At 44.0% G+C, this 15,428-nt stretch overlaps 2 protein-coding genes across 2 annotated transcripts in view; one reads left to right on the top strand and one right to left on the bottom strand.

Annotated features, from left to right (window-relative positions):
- Positions 1 to 104: 104 nt before the first annotated feature.
- On the top strand, positions 105 to 8,652 carry iffo1b (intermediate filament family orphan 1b; the record flags this gene model as incomplete). The annotated part of the gene is made up of 9 exons (XM_079741861.1): positions 105 to 1,138; positions 4,361 to 4,421; positions 5,132 to 5,227; positions 5,705 to 5,845; positions 6,109 to 6,290; positions 6,484 to 6,610; positions 7,814 to 7,909; positions 8,100 to 8,230; positions 8,511 to 8,652. The coding sequence occupies 9 exons, from the start codon at positions 105 to 107 to the stop codon at positions 8,650 to 8,652; spliced, it is 2,010 nt and encodes a 669-aa protein (XP_079597987.1).
- Positions 8,653 to 13,641: 4,989 nt separating this feature from the next.
- Positions 13,642 to 15,428, bottom strand: part of LOC307079580 (CD27 antigen-like) — a 3,655-nt gene continuing 1,868 nt past the window's right edge. The window contains exons 4-5 of the mRNA XM_079742011.1: positions 15,165 to 15,425; positions 13,642 to 14,993 (exon numbers count right to left, since the gene is read on the bottom strand). Coding sequence (XP_079598137.1) covers positions 14,908 to 14,993; positions 15,165 to 15,425 — 347 coding nt within the window. The 3' untranslated portion in view covers positions 13,642 to 14,907. The remainder of the gene's footprint in view (positions 14,994 to 15,164; positions 15,426 to 15,428) is intronic.

Below are 15,428 nucleotides of genomic sequence, written 5' to 3'. Positions count from 1 at the left end.
ATGTACTAAAATCGGTTCGGCCTTAATCGCCGAGAAGCTAGTCGCGGGCATTCCTTTTATTTATTTCAAATATCAGTGAGCTTTAGCCTTTAGCAAGTCTGTTCATGCCAGATCTGCAGCGCTTTAGTTTTCCATATCATAGCATGAATCCTTTGTTGGGGGCCAACGCGCATCCCCAACTGCCAGAGCATCACAGCCAAGCCCCCCTCCACCCAGACTCCCCCTCAGGACTGCTGCCACACGGCCACTTTGGCGCACAGGACCAGCAGACGTCCTTGCCGCTCAGTGACCACCCAGGGTTTGGGCCCGAGTCACCTGGATACAGATTTCCGCTGTCGCCGCAGAGCACGTATCTACAACAGCACCGACATAGCCAGCAGCCACCACACACCCTGCACCGTCGCGGCGGGCCGCCGCCCCCTGCAGCCATGGCTCTCAGGAACGACCTGGGCTCCAACATCAGTGTCCTCAAGACGCTTAACTTGAGATTCCGCTGCTTTTTGGCCAAAGTGCACGAACTGGAGAGAAGAAATAAGGTTCTGGAAAAACAGCTGCAACAGGCCTTGGACGCCAACAAGGGTTGCATGGACGGAGGCTTTAGTGACAGCAGGTCCCAGCATACCCAGGAAACAGCGGTGCAGACGGGCTTCGTGGGGACGATACCCCTTCGGCCAGGTTCTCTGCCCTTCCACAACACCAACAACTCCGCCCGGAGGCCCACGACACTTTTCACATCGCAGGCGCTGACGCCAAACAACACCGAAGAACACCCGCCGTGGAATCCCGGAACCGAGTCAAACAACACCGCCAACCCGACAATCACCGTCAGTCAGTGCACCCCGACTGCGCTCTCCCCTGGAAGTGGTGGTGGTGGTGGTGGTTTCTCTGGTTCTAAAACCTACAACAACAGCTGTGGCACCTCAACCAACCCCCCTCCGAGGTTCCTGCCCGGTACTATCTGGTCCTATAACCACACTCGCAAGTACGGCTCCGGGGTCGAGCGGGTGACCAGCCCCGGGGTGTCCTGGTCCCACCCGGATGGAGTCGGGGTCCAGATTGACACCATCACCCCAGAAATCAGGGCCCTGTACAACGTGCTGGCTAAGGTCAAGAGGGAGAGGGACGAGTATAAACGAAGGTAATATAACCACATTTCTTTGCATGTATGTGTACAAAGATGTTTGTCTTGGCAACGTAAATAATGGGATACCTCTCAGGAAATTTAAATGAGGTTGTTTCTATTTCAAGCATGAATCCACCAAGACCCCTAAACCAAGGGGACGTTGGTGGGATACTGTGAGCATTCTGTAGTGACTCATTAATTGCTTCTCTCTAAGATCTGATGACAAAACCCAGTCAGCAACACGGGCAGAGTTTGGACAACCCTCCATGATTGTTTTTTTTTTTTTTTTCCTTTAGAAGGATGAGTGATTTGGAGAGGAGCAATATCATTTATGAAGCCTCCTCTTAAACTTGACGGGGACGTATCAGTACATGAGGCCATGTGATGCTGCTTGTGTGTTTAACACAAGCAGCTCTAAAGCAAAGTCACATTTATTCACTATCGATCCAACTATAAAGGTATGAAATGCTGAGCAGGTCCTACATGGTGTTTTATTTCACCTCAAGCCAACGCAAGAAAAGGCAAGGGCTAGGCAGCCGTAAGGCAGAGAGAGCAGGAGGCCGGCTGTCTCCACCAGCAGCAGTCAGCACAAAGCCCCTCCCCCCTAGGCCCTGACTCCGCCACCCCCTCAACTCATGGCTGGCCACAGTGGCAGGTGCTGCATCCAGAAATACAACATCATAACGTTCACACTTTAACACTGCTAAATACAGACACCAAACACTGGGATAGGAATGGTGACGTAAGAACGCCAAGATAGTTGACACAACCTAGGTTTGGCCAATCCCTGCTAATGTTGCTAATCTGTGGTAAATTGTGTGTCCTCTGGCCACAGAACAGTGCACTCTTGGTAACTGTTAGTGGGAGGATACTTTGACTGTCCATAAACAGACAAGAGAGTGCTCCTTGGAATATTATGATGACTCCTCTAATGGAAGATGATGTTCCCATGCTGTGGAGTTAGCCCTAAACATCCCTCCTGCAGTGACCAGTGGATCCTTGCAGGCTGGGACGGATCAATAGGTGTAGAGTCTCATTGCTTTAGATTTACCACCAAGAGAACCTCTGTGATGCTCTCCCTAAGCATACCTAGTGATTTCTACCCCAGGTTAATGGAAGCTCGCAGCGCACACATATTAGAGTTGTTTCATTTGTTCATGTTGTTTGTTTAAGTCATTCAAGAAGTGTTACTTTGAACAGGAAATTGGGCAAATCGGATATCTATGAAGACAAAGCCAATCACAGTTCCCTTCTCGATTCGGACCTCTTCTTATCCCCCTCCTGCTGACTCAAACCTAGCGTTTCCTCTTTTCACATTTCCCTCTCTCCCTCTTTTCCCCTCTCTCCCTCTTTTCCCCTCTCTCCCTCTTATCCTCTCCCTTCCCCTTGCCACTGTGCAATGCTTCCTCTTGTTTAGAGTTGTTTCATTTGTTCATGTTGTTTGTTTAAGTCATTCAAGAAGTGTTACTTTGAACAGGAAATCGGGCAAATCGGATGTCTATGAAGACAAAGCCAATCACAGTTCCCTTCTCGATTCTGACCTCTTCTTATCCCCCTCCTGCTGACTCAAACCTAGCGTTTGCTCTTCACATTTCCCTCTCTCCCTCTTTTCCCCTCTCTCCCTCTTTTCCCCTCTCTCCCTCTTTTCCCCTCTCTCCCTGTTATCCTCTCTCTTCCCCTTGCCACTGTGCAATGCTTCCTCTTGTTTGCGTCGCCATCTCTTCTCTTCCACATTCTTCCCTGATTCACGACATATGTCTTGCTTCTTCTCACGCACACCAACTCACTCGTCAGAATGCACAACTTCTTTCTCGCTCTCTCTCTTTCTCTTGCTGCCTCTCTCGCTGCCTCTCTCTCTCGTTGCCTCTCTCTCGCTGCCTCTCTCTCTTGCTGCCTCTCTCTCTCTCTCTCTCTCTCTCTCTCTCTCTCTCTCTCTCTCTCTCTCTCTCTCTCTCTCTCTCTCTCTCTCTCTCTCTCTCTCTCGCTGCCTCTCTCTCTCTCGCTGCCTTTCTCTCTTTCCCTCTTTCTCGCTGCCTCTCTCTCTCTCCCTCTTGGTTCTATTGCGCATCTCCCTCTCCCTGGCTCAGTATCTGCAATGCAGCATTACACGTAGTGGTGCTTGTGTTGGGACGGGAGGGAGGGGGCAGGGGGGCCTGCAGAAGGAACTTTGCTCATTTCTCTCAGGGGCTAGCTCTTCTCTGAGAACGATTTATTATTATGATCTCACAACATTAACGTCATGGCCTACGAATTAGTGAACGGCTTTCAGTGTTTTGGATTCCCACCTCTATTGAAGTGTTTTGCATTCCCACAGCTATTCTAAATGTTAAATAGTAGGGGTGGGAAAAATAATCGATTCTTTGATGCAGCGCGATTCTCTATAGAACGATTCCGTCTCAATGCAGATTGAGATTTGAATTGAATTTTAAGTTAAAAAAAAACATTATGTTCGCCAGAGAGGGATAATTTTAGTAATTTTAAAATTGTTTAATTTATTTTCAGTGTGTATTGGCCACGATTGCGATTCAGCCTACGCATAGCATGGACGCAAACTCACAGCCAGACACAAGCACTCCTTCTAATTCAAGAGCAGCTTTTTCTTTAATGACATAGAAAAGGAAGATTAGAAAGAAAATAAAACTGAACCCTATTTCTTACATACTTCCATATTGTGTTGTAATGCAAGCTGCATTGATTATTGCATTGTTCATAGAAAGTCATATTTGTGACAAAAGGTTTTTCTCTAATAAAATATTAGATAAGTTAATTCATCTGTTGATGTGTTTAATGATCATAACAAAAGAAGGAAGTGATTAGCAATCTCTGAGTAGCAAACTCAGATCTATATATATATATATATTTTTGAAAATCACGCGTGGAAATGTACATATAAAAAATGTTGCATCGATAATCGTTTTAGAATCGGAATCGTTGACCTCATAATCGGGATCGAATCGTGTGGTGCCAAGAGATTCCCACCTCTATTAAATAGCCGGTCTCCTTTCTATGCAGCTGTGTAGAATCCCTGGCTCTTAATTTGCCGGCCAATTATATGCTACTAATACACATTTATTGTAAAATGAATCTATGACTTCAAATGCATGAGTCAGCCAAAAAAATCACTTAAACTGACCTGCTGACTGTAGCCACTTATTCCTTAACCACAGTCAGGCTGTCTGTCTTCTTGTAAGTCCGCCTGTCTGCCTGTTTGACTAATGATTGTGCCCTGTCTTGCAGGTGGGAGGAAGAGTACACCATGAGAGTGGATCTGCAGCAGAAGATTGGAGACCTACAAGAAGTAAAAAACAACAGTTAATATATGCAAAGGGACACGTATAATATGGTGTGTGTGTGTGTGTGTGTGTGTGTGTGTGTGGTGTGTGTGTGTGTGTGTGTGTGTGTGTGTGTGTGTGTGTGTGTGTGTGTGTGTTTAGCACTGTGAGTGTGTGTGTGTGTGTGTGTGAGTGAGTGTGTGTACTCTGGGCAGGCATGGGGCCAGTGGTGCAGTATCCTGGAGCTCCTCACCCAGGAGGGACAGCTCTGACTTCAGCCTGAGTCATTATTTCCACCTCACTCAATTATCGGGTGTGGAGCAACAAAATTCCATTTTGCCCGCGTTGCTTAACTTTCAAGCTTACATCGGCTTTTGTGTTTAAGCTATTAGGTCAGGGAGCTGAGTGTGAAATGATCAAGACAAAATAACATGGCGGCGGGGTTTACAAGCACTGTGTATCATGTTACACTTTCTACTTGTGTGTGTTTGTGTGAGCGTGTGTGTGTGTGTGTGTGTGTGTGTGTGTGTTTGAGTGTGCGTCTGCCTGTATGTGTGTTTTAACAAATCAGTTAATTTGAGCCCTCTTAAAAAAATTCTTGAAATCAATCCCAGCCACAATGTGTGTGTTTCGTTACAACCCTATGTGTGCATGTGTTCTGTTATTGTGTTATTGTGGATGTCATTGTTGTTGTTGCTATTGATGTTGCTGTGGATGTTGTTGCTGTTGTGTGCAGGATCTGCAGGAGAGCGAGGGCTGCCAGGACGAGCTGGCAGTCCGGGTCCAGCAGCTGAAGGCTGAGCTGGTCCTCTTCAAAGGCCTCATGAGCAGCGTGAGTGGAGCCTCCCGCTGTAAACCTGCTTCTGTTTTATGGACACTAGACTATTGACTCTTTCAGTTCCCTTTGAAAGGAAATGTGGCGTGATGACATTTATTTTATGAATCATCAGTCAATCTGGGTGTTCTGTTGGCTATTACAATGGTGCTGCACACCGCTGTGGATGTCATTTTAAAACGATTCTCTGCTCATATATAATTCACTCTGATCATAATGGCGGAGCCCTCCAGTCCCCATGAACACTTAGCGCATCCCAGTACATACATGACGTACAGACCTAACAGGGGCCATGGCTGCAAAGAGGCCAACACATATTAGCACATACAGAATAAACCTAGGTTTTTATTTTATAACCATAAGGAGAACCACCTTAAAACACCCCCATCCCATCAGATTTAACTTTTAACCTCCCCCATGCCAGCCAACGACCGACAGGGTGAGTCCCTGACGGAGACGTGTTTTCTTCCTCAGAACCTGTCGGAGCTGGACAGTAAGATCCAGGAGAAGGCCATGAAGGTGGACATGGACATCTGCCGCAGGATTGACATCACGGCCCGGCTGTGTGACCTGGCCCAGCAGAGGAACTGTGAGGACGTGATCCAGATGTACCAGGTGTGCCCCTGCTCGCCTCCCTGCTTTAAGATAATATGCAGTGGCCTGTCAGGTTTTATTCTGAGCCTGTATTCATCTGTTCATTATTATATTATTATATTATTCTAAATAATCATTATTATTATAAACACATTATTTTGCGTCTGTCCTGACACGGCCCTGATCCAGTCTTCTAGCGGTCTTCCCTCATTCAATCAAACTAAGTGTCCTGAATCCTCTGGAAAGAGCAGTGGATTGAGTGGTGAATGTCCCTGAATCCCCAGGTGCCCAACAGCCAGCCGTCCCTGACCTCTCGACGGAAGACGCCTCTGTCTTTCAACAGCAGCGAGGGCGAGGAGCCAATGAGCACCTCGGAGAGTGACCACGCCTCGGCCAAGGAGGAGGAACACTGCAGCTCCTCAGCCAATCAAATCAATGAGGAGATGCAGAGGATGCTGAATCATCTGTACGTGTTACATACACAAAATATACCTTTAGAAAACGGTGCAATGTAATGTGTTTTCAGTGACTCAAGTATTTATATACTGTGTGTGTGTGTGTGTGTGTGTGTGTGTGTGTGTGTGTGTGTGTGTGTGTGTGTGTGTGTGTGTGTGTGTGTGTGTGTGTGTGTGTGTGTGTGTGTTGCTCTTGTACTGCAGGAGGGAGTGTGAGTTTGAGGACGACTGCGACAGTCTGGCCTGGGAGGAAACTGAAGAGACTCTCCTACTTTGGGAGGATTTCCCAGGGTGCACTCTGCCTCCTGATCCCATCCACCATGCCGGAGAGGTAACCGTAGGCTGCACCTAGCAACTGTGGTAAACTGTGGATCCCTTCTAATAGGATCAGTTGGCTGGTGACTGTTTCTCCACCTGGTTGTACAGCTTTGTTTCTCAGACTTGGTTTAATATACCAACCAACTTGTGTTGCTGACATTGCACTTAAATATGAAGAGTAATATACATTGCAGAATTTTATAATAATTTTGAAGTCATCTATTGCTGTTGTTACATTTTAATGAAATAGGCTTTATTATAATTGATTAATATGCTTTTGATATTGAATGTCATTTATTAAATACATGCTGATATGATGTAAGTAGCTCCAAACAGCTAGGTAGTTGTACAGTATAGTATATAACCTCTGAATATGTGTGTGTGTGTATGCGCGTGTGTGGTCAAAGATGTAGAACCATAAAAAAGGATGTCAAATGTCCATATCAAGCGATGTACTAATGGTGTTGACAGAAATCTGACCTCACACACAGACAGTCTGCCTCTGCTCAGTTTCAAATTCAACCCCTGTGATTTGAACAAGGCTTCTGTTTCCCATGAAGGTCACCAGAACAATGCCAATTGAATCCTTAGATGACCTTGACTGGTCTTCTCTGTTCAGGCTGGATTGGTGCATGACTCATAACTCGAAACACCACTATGAAATTCTCTCTCTCTCTCTCTCTCTCTCTCTCTCTCTCTCTCTCTCTCTCTCTCTCTCTCTCTCTCTCTCTCTCTCTCTCTCTCTCTCTCTCTCTCTCTCTCTGTCTGTGTCTGTGTGTGTGTGTGTGTGTGTGTGTCACATACATAAACACAGCAACTGCCGCAGTCCAAATCGGTACTAGTAAGAACGCGCTCCATTTTCCAAGACACGTATTTGTTTGCTCCAATCGACCGTGTGTCTGTGTGACATTGGAACCACCCATGCTGTCCACCTCACAGAGAGTAATGACCGTAGTCAGTGGAATCTGGTCCAATTGAATGATGTCCAGCCCTTGTTCAATCAACGGTGCCATTGTCCTTCCATATTGCCTCCTTATGAGATTCTCACCCCACTTACACATTGTCCCCTCATTGCCAGGGCTGCCCTTCACTTCCGGATCCTTTTAAGGGACGGACTGGTAATTCCATTAGGAGGAGTGTGATTATTATACTCCATCATCCCATAAACCCAGGGCAGTAACCAACCTCCCCTGTCTCTCTCCTCCCCGTCCAGCAGCAGCAGGAGGAGAGCCTGGAGAAGGTAATCAACGACACAGAGTGTCTGTTCAAGTCCCGCGAGAAGGAGTACCAGGAGACCATCGACCAGATCGAGGTCAGTGGCGCGCCCCTGCACACCGCCCACGTGCGTGTGCACTTTCAGGGGCATGTACCACCACAGGAATATGATTGGCCACCACTAAGTGAGGCATTCATTGGTTAATTTTGAATGAACGCAAGTATACTGTGTGTGTGTGTGTGTGTGTGTGTGTGTGTCTACCAACGGTATGTTTGTCCCCTACCAGCTGGATCTGGCCACAGCGAAGAGCGACATGAACCGCCACCTGCATGAGTACATGGAGATGTGCTCCATGAAGAGAGGCCTGGACGTACAGATGGAGACCTGCAGGAGGCTGATCACCCAGAGCGGAGACACGTACGTAGCCACCCCGATGTAGCAGCCCGTGGGTCACCGTTAGACTCATGAGGACCCCTGTAGGATAAGAGCGTATTCTGACTCTGCGCATGATTCAATCCAAAGCGGCTAACCCTTTCTTTTAGATGTATTTCATTAAGGAGCAAAGGTTTGGCATCTTTGTCTGGGATGTCACCACTTTCACCATATCTGTAAATCATGTTTGTCGTTTCACAGGCTGGTTGCACTCTGTATTTTGTAGGACCCTCACCCCGTTGCCTACTTCCTCTCTCCCTCTCAGTGACGCTCCTGCTCCAGCCTCTGGTGATGAGGGAGACCCAAAAGGGCCTGAGAAGACTTCAGCCTCTCCCCCGTCTCCCCCATCTCCCCCATCTCCCCCGCCTCCCCCATCGCCCCCATCCTCTGGGACTGCCAAGTCCTGACTCCGGCTCCCCCGGCCAGGATGGAACCAACCCCCCCCCCCCCCCCCCCCCCCCCCCCGGTTACCATAACAACTCCACCCCTGCAACACACGCGGTGACGCCGCGCTATCGCTACTTCTGGCTAGCTCCTTCCCTTTCTTTGATTAAGCCTTTTGGTTTGACGTTTCTGTTTCAGACACAACGCCGGTTTACAGAGGTGAATTGTTGTTGTATCGATTGTGGATATAATGATAGAGGTATGAGTTTCTTAGGCCTACTTTCCAGGCCGGTGTCACTGCCCTGATGGAGGGAGAGGAGTCTGGGTTATTGCCTCAGTTGCAGTCTCTTGTCTGTCTGCAGAACAGAGCGTTATGTTGTGGATTGGAGTAGCGGTAGTGTTGTATTATAAAGACAATGTCTTATGTATTTATTGGAATACATTGTGTAACACCACCTGGATGTGTAGTTTACTTTGAAGTAGTCATATCACAAAACAAACTATGGATGCGGTCATGCATCACCCAGTGTGTCATTACAGAAGCTGGTGAAACTGTCAAATATTTACTGAACTCACAAACGCAATCACGGTCACTGTCACCTGTAGGATCACAGCAACTTGACAGTGCTGAGAATGGGTTGTCTCTAAGTGGATCAATGTGATCAATATTGGTAATAGATTTGGATATTTAAAAGGGATGAAAATTATGATTTGGATAATAATGTAAGACTGTGTTATAGGTACTAGTATTCAGAAATAAAACGTAACGCAGACCTTTCGCTATAACTATCCAAAGTTTTTGCTGTACACACCTATATACACACACCGAAAGGAGAACCACAACACCACAGCAGAGGCAGAGAGGAACTGCTTGTTCAACAGCGACTATGTTTACCTTCCTCTGATTAAATACCCACGCCCTTTTTCAGCAGTCATCCTTTCACTAGGACCGGTGTTTCCCTGAGTGAACCTGCTTTCAGTGACTGGATTGTCCAAAACATCTCCAGGTGTTGGCTCAAAGCCTGCATGTACCTCGATTCCGGAGGAGATTAAAGCAACTGGGGGGTGTGGACTAAGTTGACTAAGTGAGCATGTTTGTCTAAAGTTATAAAAACCCAGCTGTCGTGTGCCAGTTATGCCGATGAATGGTGGTAGAAAATGCTGCCTTGCTGCTCATTTGAGTCCGATCACCAGGAAGCCATGATCTGCTCTCTGTGACAACAGACTCAAAAGCTGGGAAAAAAAACACAAGTGAGGGGCATTGACACTCATGAGTCGTATATTCTGTACAGCTGAATAACCCTAAATGTCCATGTTGTTGATGTTGTTGTTGGTGTTTCCAATGTGGGGAGGAAGCTGAATGTGGAGTGCTTTGGATTGAGCCGCAGCGTAAAGGGCCTGTTTCACCCCCAGCTGTGAGAGTGATTAGACAGTACAAGCCGGGTTCATCTGTCCTGTCCTGTGACAAAGTGATATGTCACAGTCCACTGGGTTGGCTTGTAGACAGATCTATCCAGCATACATCTGGGTGGACTCGCCCACTTGAGATGTCAATAAGTCACAGGGGCAGGGTCGATTCTGACATGGCCCGTATTGTCTAATTAAACTCACTGCTGGTGGGACAATAGGGGCCATTCGGTGTGTTCAGAAAACTGGAGCAGTGTCCCTAGAGAATGAGAGAGAGGATTGAGAAGAGGGCTATGAAATACAAAATGTAGTGCCAAAAAAAATTAACCAGAGCTGTTAATTGATGGGGGGAATTTTACAAACTATAAAATGCTGCATAAAGCTACTACACCAATGGTGCTTAACTGTATATAACTAAACCTATTTTTGGGAGCTTGTTAACATTTGCACTTATCAAGCAAAATGTAAATTAAAACATATATAATCAGCACTACCACTTGTATAATGTAAAGTATGTATTTATGTATGAAAAATAGGTATCAGAAACGAATGAATGGGTAACTGAAAATATACTTCAATTCACTTATCTTTTACATGTTTATGAGGTGTGGTATAGGAGTGCATTAATACTGAATCATCACTGACATGTGATAGCTACACACTCACTATCATCTGCTAATATCTTGTTATCAAACACGCGTTCCCCTGGAACTTCAACACGGAGTAATTCAATATGGTAATACTGGTAGAAACATTTTTAGATACTTCATTAGGATGCTCTCTTTCCATTATTCTTATTAATTACATTAACAAATGAATTGCATACTGAAGTATACTCATACTCATACCGGGTAACATCTGTGTGTCTCAATCTTTGAATTGGGACTTTTCTTCTTCTACTGCTTTCTGCACTCATTTACCGTGTCAACAAGGACAAACAATATGATTGATGATTTGAAGGGTGAACAATTTGTTGTCCGTCCATTTCGGCTTGGTTGAAAAGGAAGAAAGTTGTCAGCGAAAGTGTATGCAGCATATTACGGAAGAGTTTTACCGCCATGTATTAGAAAAGCTTTTTTTTGATAAAGTAAAAATTTCTAACACCATAATGTTTAAATTTGTGGTGAAAAGTTGATCATATATCATATTCCAACTAAATTAATAACAGAAAAACAATGTAGGAAGAAAATGTCATGACTGAAACATATCAAGAAAATATTCATACTTTTTCAACATACATGGTTCTAATACTCTTTCGTACCATTTTAAGACATTTTCTGGTTTATTTGACTATTCGGAGGGAGGCAGTCCCTGTATGCATGTGCCAGGTTGAATGTTTCACGAGTGCTTTTTAGAGGACTTATGCTACACATACTTTTACTTGTTCACTTCACAAAGCAGTCAAACAAGTGTCTTATTAGAGAGGTCAAAATTGCAGATCATGTACATACAGTGATAAATAAACCATGAATGTGTTTGTGGGTGCATTGTAAAGTCCTTTAAAAATCGCTCAAAAGTGTAAAAAAAAAATGGAAATGCAAATGCTTATGAATATTGTTGTGTGCTGGCTATGATATGCAAAGGAAATTGCAGGATCTTGGATCTTATCTAAAGATAAAAAATTGAAATATGTCTTCAGTCACACACTTACAACGGCCTGTACCCAGTTTCAGTGGAAAGATAAGCTGATTGTGTTGTTTTACCATCTGAAACTTAGGTTGCAAGGAGTAAGTGAATAACTTTATTAAATTAAATTAATATCAAGTTTAAGGGTAACTATAAATGATGTAAACAAAAATGATAATATCGTCTACATGCTCTTTACTTTGCCTTAACAGGAGTTTTTGAAAAACGGTGGGCATTTTGTAAACCTTTACCAAGGATAATGTCTTTATTCTGGCAAGCAAAATAAAGACTGCATTACCCATGAGCTGCATTATCTTGTTTAACAACCCTTCCATTTGCCTTTCTGGCACCACATTTCTTTCAAACATTTGAGAGATTTGAGATGTTACTGATTGAATTTGTTGACCAATCACATACTGACATCAAGGTGATGTAATGTGTTGTTCCCCAATCAGCAGACTGATCCGCTATGTGTCTGCCCTGTATCTTGCTGTGGGGTTTCAAGGGGGGTTTGATCAAATATCTTTAGAGTCTCACCTTGCGCTGGTGTCTTGATACTGTAAATACTTGAGCATCTTTTGTAAATGTTTTGTTTGGACAAGCGGTACTGGGAGTGTGTGACTGGAGTAAAGTATACAAACAAATATACTATGAAGCAGGTATGGCTGAACCTTCAGTTGCAAAGCTGTTTGGTTTGAGGAGAAATAAAGGAGAAGCTGAGCAATAAGACTGGGACTGAGTTACTCTCTCTTGTCTTCCTGTTCTTCAGTTATATTACTTTAAAATGTACTAGTTATATTACACTAATATAATTTGATCATCTAAAATTCCCGTCTGGGATTAATAAAAAACAATCTCCTTTCTTCTGGATCTGGTGGTGCTACACGATAGCAGATTGAAAGCTTCGACCAGCATGCCCACCTGGTAGGCATGTAAAAGTTATGGATAAGCAAGGCCTTTTCTACCTTCTATTTCTAATTGCATCTCCCTCAGCGACTTTCTTGGTTCACTCTGATCTAGTGGTTAGTCCTCTGATTCAAATTGAGTAATCTCTTAAATGGCTTTACGTGTCTTGACGTCTCTCTCTCGCAGTCACACTAGGCCATCTGTACCGCCCAAGTCCGTTTCACACCTGTAACGTGCTCAAGTACGATTGCCCATTTCAGCACGGTACAGGTGTGAAACGGACTTGGGCACTGTACAGATGGCCTAGTGTCCCCTAATTCCGAATGGTCTCTCTCCATGCCTCCCTTACCCTCACTATAATATAACAGCATCACCCAAGGATCCAACACAATGCTGCTTAATCCTACATGTATGTGCTTTATGTGGCTCTTTGTACAGGGGGCATATGGTCTCGAATGTTCAAAAGTGTAAAAGCTTGCGTCAGAGTTTTATCAGCTAAGAGACAAATATTTACCGCCATTCATATTTTATTTAGATAAGCACACAGCTTCACTGAGTCAGATTGTCTCCATATTTGTACTAATGTTCATTATAAATTAAAGAGCCCTTCACTGCTAGGGATTTTATTGCTCTGTCCAGCCATCCACTTATCTAAGATGGTTGAGAAGTGAGCTATGACACGCATAGCTTCACCATGGCTGTACTAAGGCCCTCGGTTTTACAGTTTTGAAGAACACTTAGTGGAATTACAAAGGCTTTTTTTTTTACCGAAACAACAAACCCAAAGTGAATAGAGTAAATCTCCACAACCACAAAATAGTCCTCTTTGATACAAAAAAGAAAGATACACCTGTGAGATTCTTGTGCAAGTGAAATGATCAATGTGGATTCTACTGGGTTATTGTTAATAACGCTAGAACCCAGCATAAATGGAAGATTTATGAGATTTATCCATTAGAAATGTTTAATACCGCATAGTGCATTATCATATAGCAGCCCTGTAGCGCTCTAGAGCCGTAGCACAACATGTGAAGATGACATTGGTCAAGACGGAATTTCAATAAAGTCAAGTATAGCAAAGATTGATATGGAAGTCACTGCAATAATGTTTTGCATTTCAAAAGATATTGATCTTATTTAAAGAAATTTAACTAAATGAATTAACGGATAACACTGAAATATTATACTTGGTAACAAGGTAATCAGATTTATTTGTTTAGAATTCACCTCTTTGGAATTCTGCATTGAGATGCATGAAATGCAAAAGATCTGCATTGACTAATTCAGATAAAAAAATCAAAAATTCTATTTTTCAGACGGGTTTTCAGTATTTTGACCACTTGAATATGATTAAGCAAATCTGAAATGGTTTTAGTTTTGAAACCATGTTTTTTAAATTTGAAAGGCCATGTTTGAATTACGAAGAGGTGGATTCTAAACCAATAAATCATAAATAAATTAAATATGTGTGTGCATGCAATACAAATAGGATGAGACGATATGAGATACTAACAGATTAATATTCCAACAACCCATTCTTCAATTTTGACACAAGACCCCTCTATTGAAAGGTCAGGACGAATAGATGACACCAAGCCACACCGTCGCAATTGCATAATACGGACACAAGATGGCGATGAAGACCCTTTTTTCTGACTGAAGGTAAACACCTTTTAGCTACTATATAAACACGGGATGGTGGCCCGGTTCTGGGTCCGGTCGGAATGAAGAGGTTTTAACAGAACAGTGCTCTGAAAGAGTTCAGAAAAACAAAATGGGATAAAAGAATGTGATGAATGATAAAGAGATTGCAATTAAACAAATATTATTATTTTCTTTGCAAAACAATTTATCTGTAGATGAAACATCCCTCAGAACCAAATAATTATACAAAAGGTATTTGACATTGCATGTAAGTAATTTTTACTAATAACGTAAACCAAGACATTGTACTCTGTTCTAATCTGATCCATTCCCTATCTTTCTTGCATTAGCATCACATTCAACAACACCATTGTTTCTTTATTTCCTGTCTGACCACCGAAAAACCACCCATAAACCTTTGGTTGGTGTCCAAGTACTATTTGGCAGCCAGGCCCCTTCATTAGTGTGTAAGTAAACATCCCTCTGTAACAATTCCCCAATTCCTATGCTTCCTATCCTTCCCCAATTCCTATCCTTCCCTTTTCTGTGTAGCTCATGGTATTGATCTCTGGTAATTGTCCCTGGTCGTGTTTCTCTGTGGCACTCCTCTCTGCTGGTCACGCCCGCAACTGGGCTCTTTCTTGTGTGCGTGTGTGGGAAAACCCGTCACTCAGTGCAAACATTCTTTCCTATATTCAAACATCCACCATTTGTTGTTCATGTTTGCCACACATCTCTTGGACGGGCAAGAATTCATTTTCTTCTTCTGCACTTTCAACTGCTGGAAGGAAGTGTGTGTGTGTTAAATAACATGCATGAAACAAAAAACATTCCGAAAGGACAGCACAAACAATAATATATCTTTAAAATGTATTCTAAATTCCGACCAATATCCTCCAATGTGAACACAGTGAAACTAAGTACACGTGTTTGCTTAAGAAGCTGTACTCACCTTCATGACCGGTGCTCTTGCACAGAGAGGCGCCGCACTTGATCTTGATGCGGAGGAAGTAACACAGGAACATGAGCAGCAGTAATCCTGTCACTAGGAGGGTCCATCCGTTCACCAACGGCCACTGGCTGGGGGTTGGCGGGGTGGAGTTTGGTGTCGGTTCACATTCCTGGCACGACTTTGATTTGCAGGTGAATCCCAGTTGACAGCGGCACACCGTGTTGTGATTGATCTGGCAGGGGGACTCCTCTTCCAGCCGGGCTT

This window comes from Pollachius pollachius (assembly GCF_949987615.1).
Source record: "Pollachius pollachius genome assembly, chromosome: 1".
NCBI lineage: Eukaryota > Metazoa > Chordata > Actinopteri > Gadiformes > Gadidae > Pollachius > Pollachius pollachius.
The sequence above is the reverse complement of the archived record's forward strand: the minus strand, read 5'-3'. Positions and strand labels throughout refer to the sequence as shown.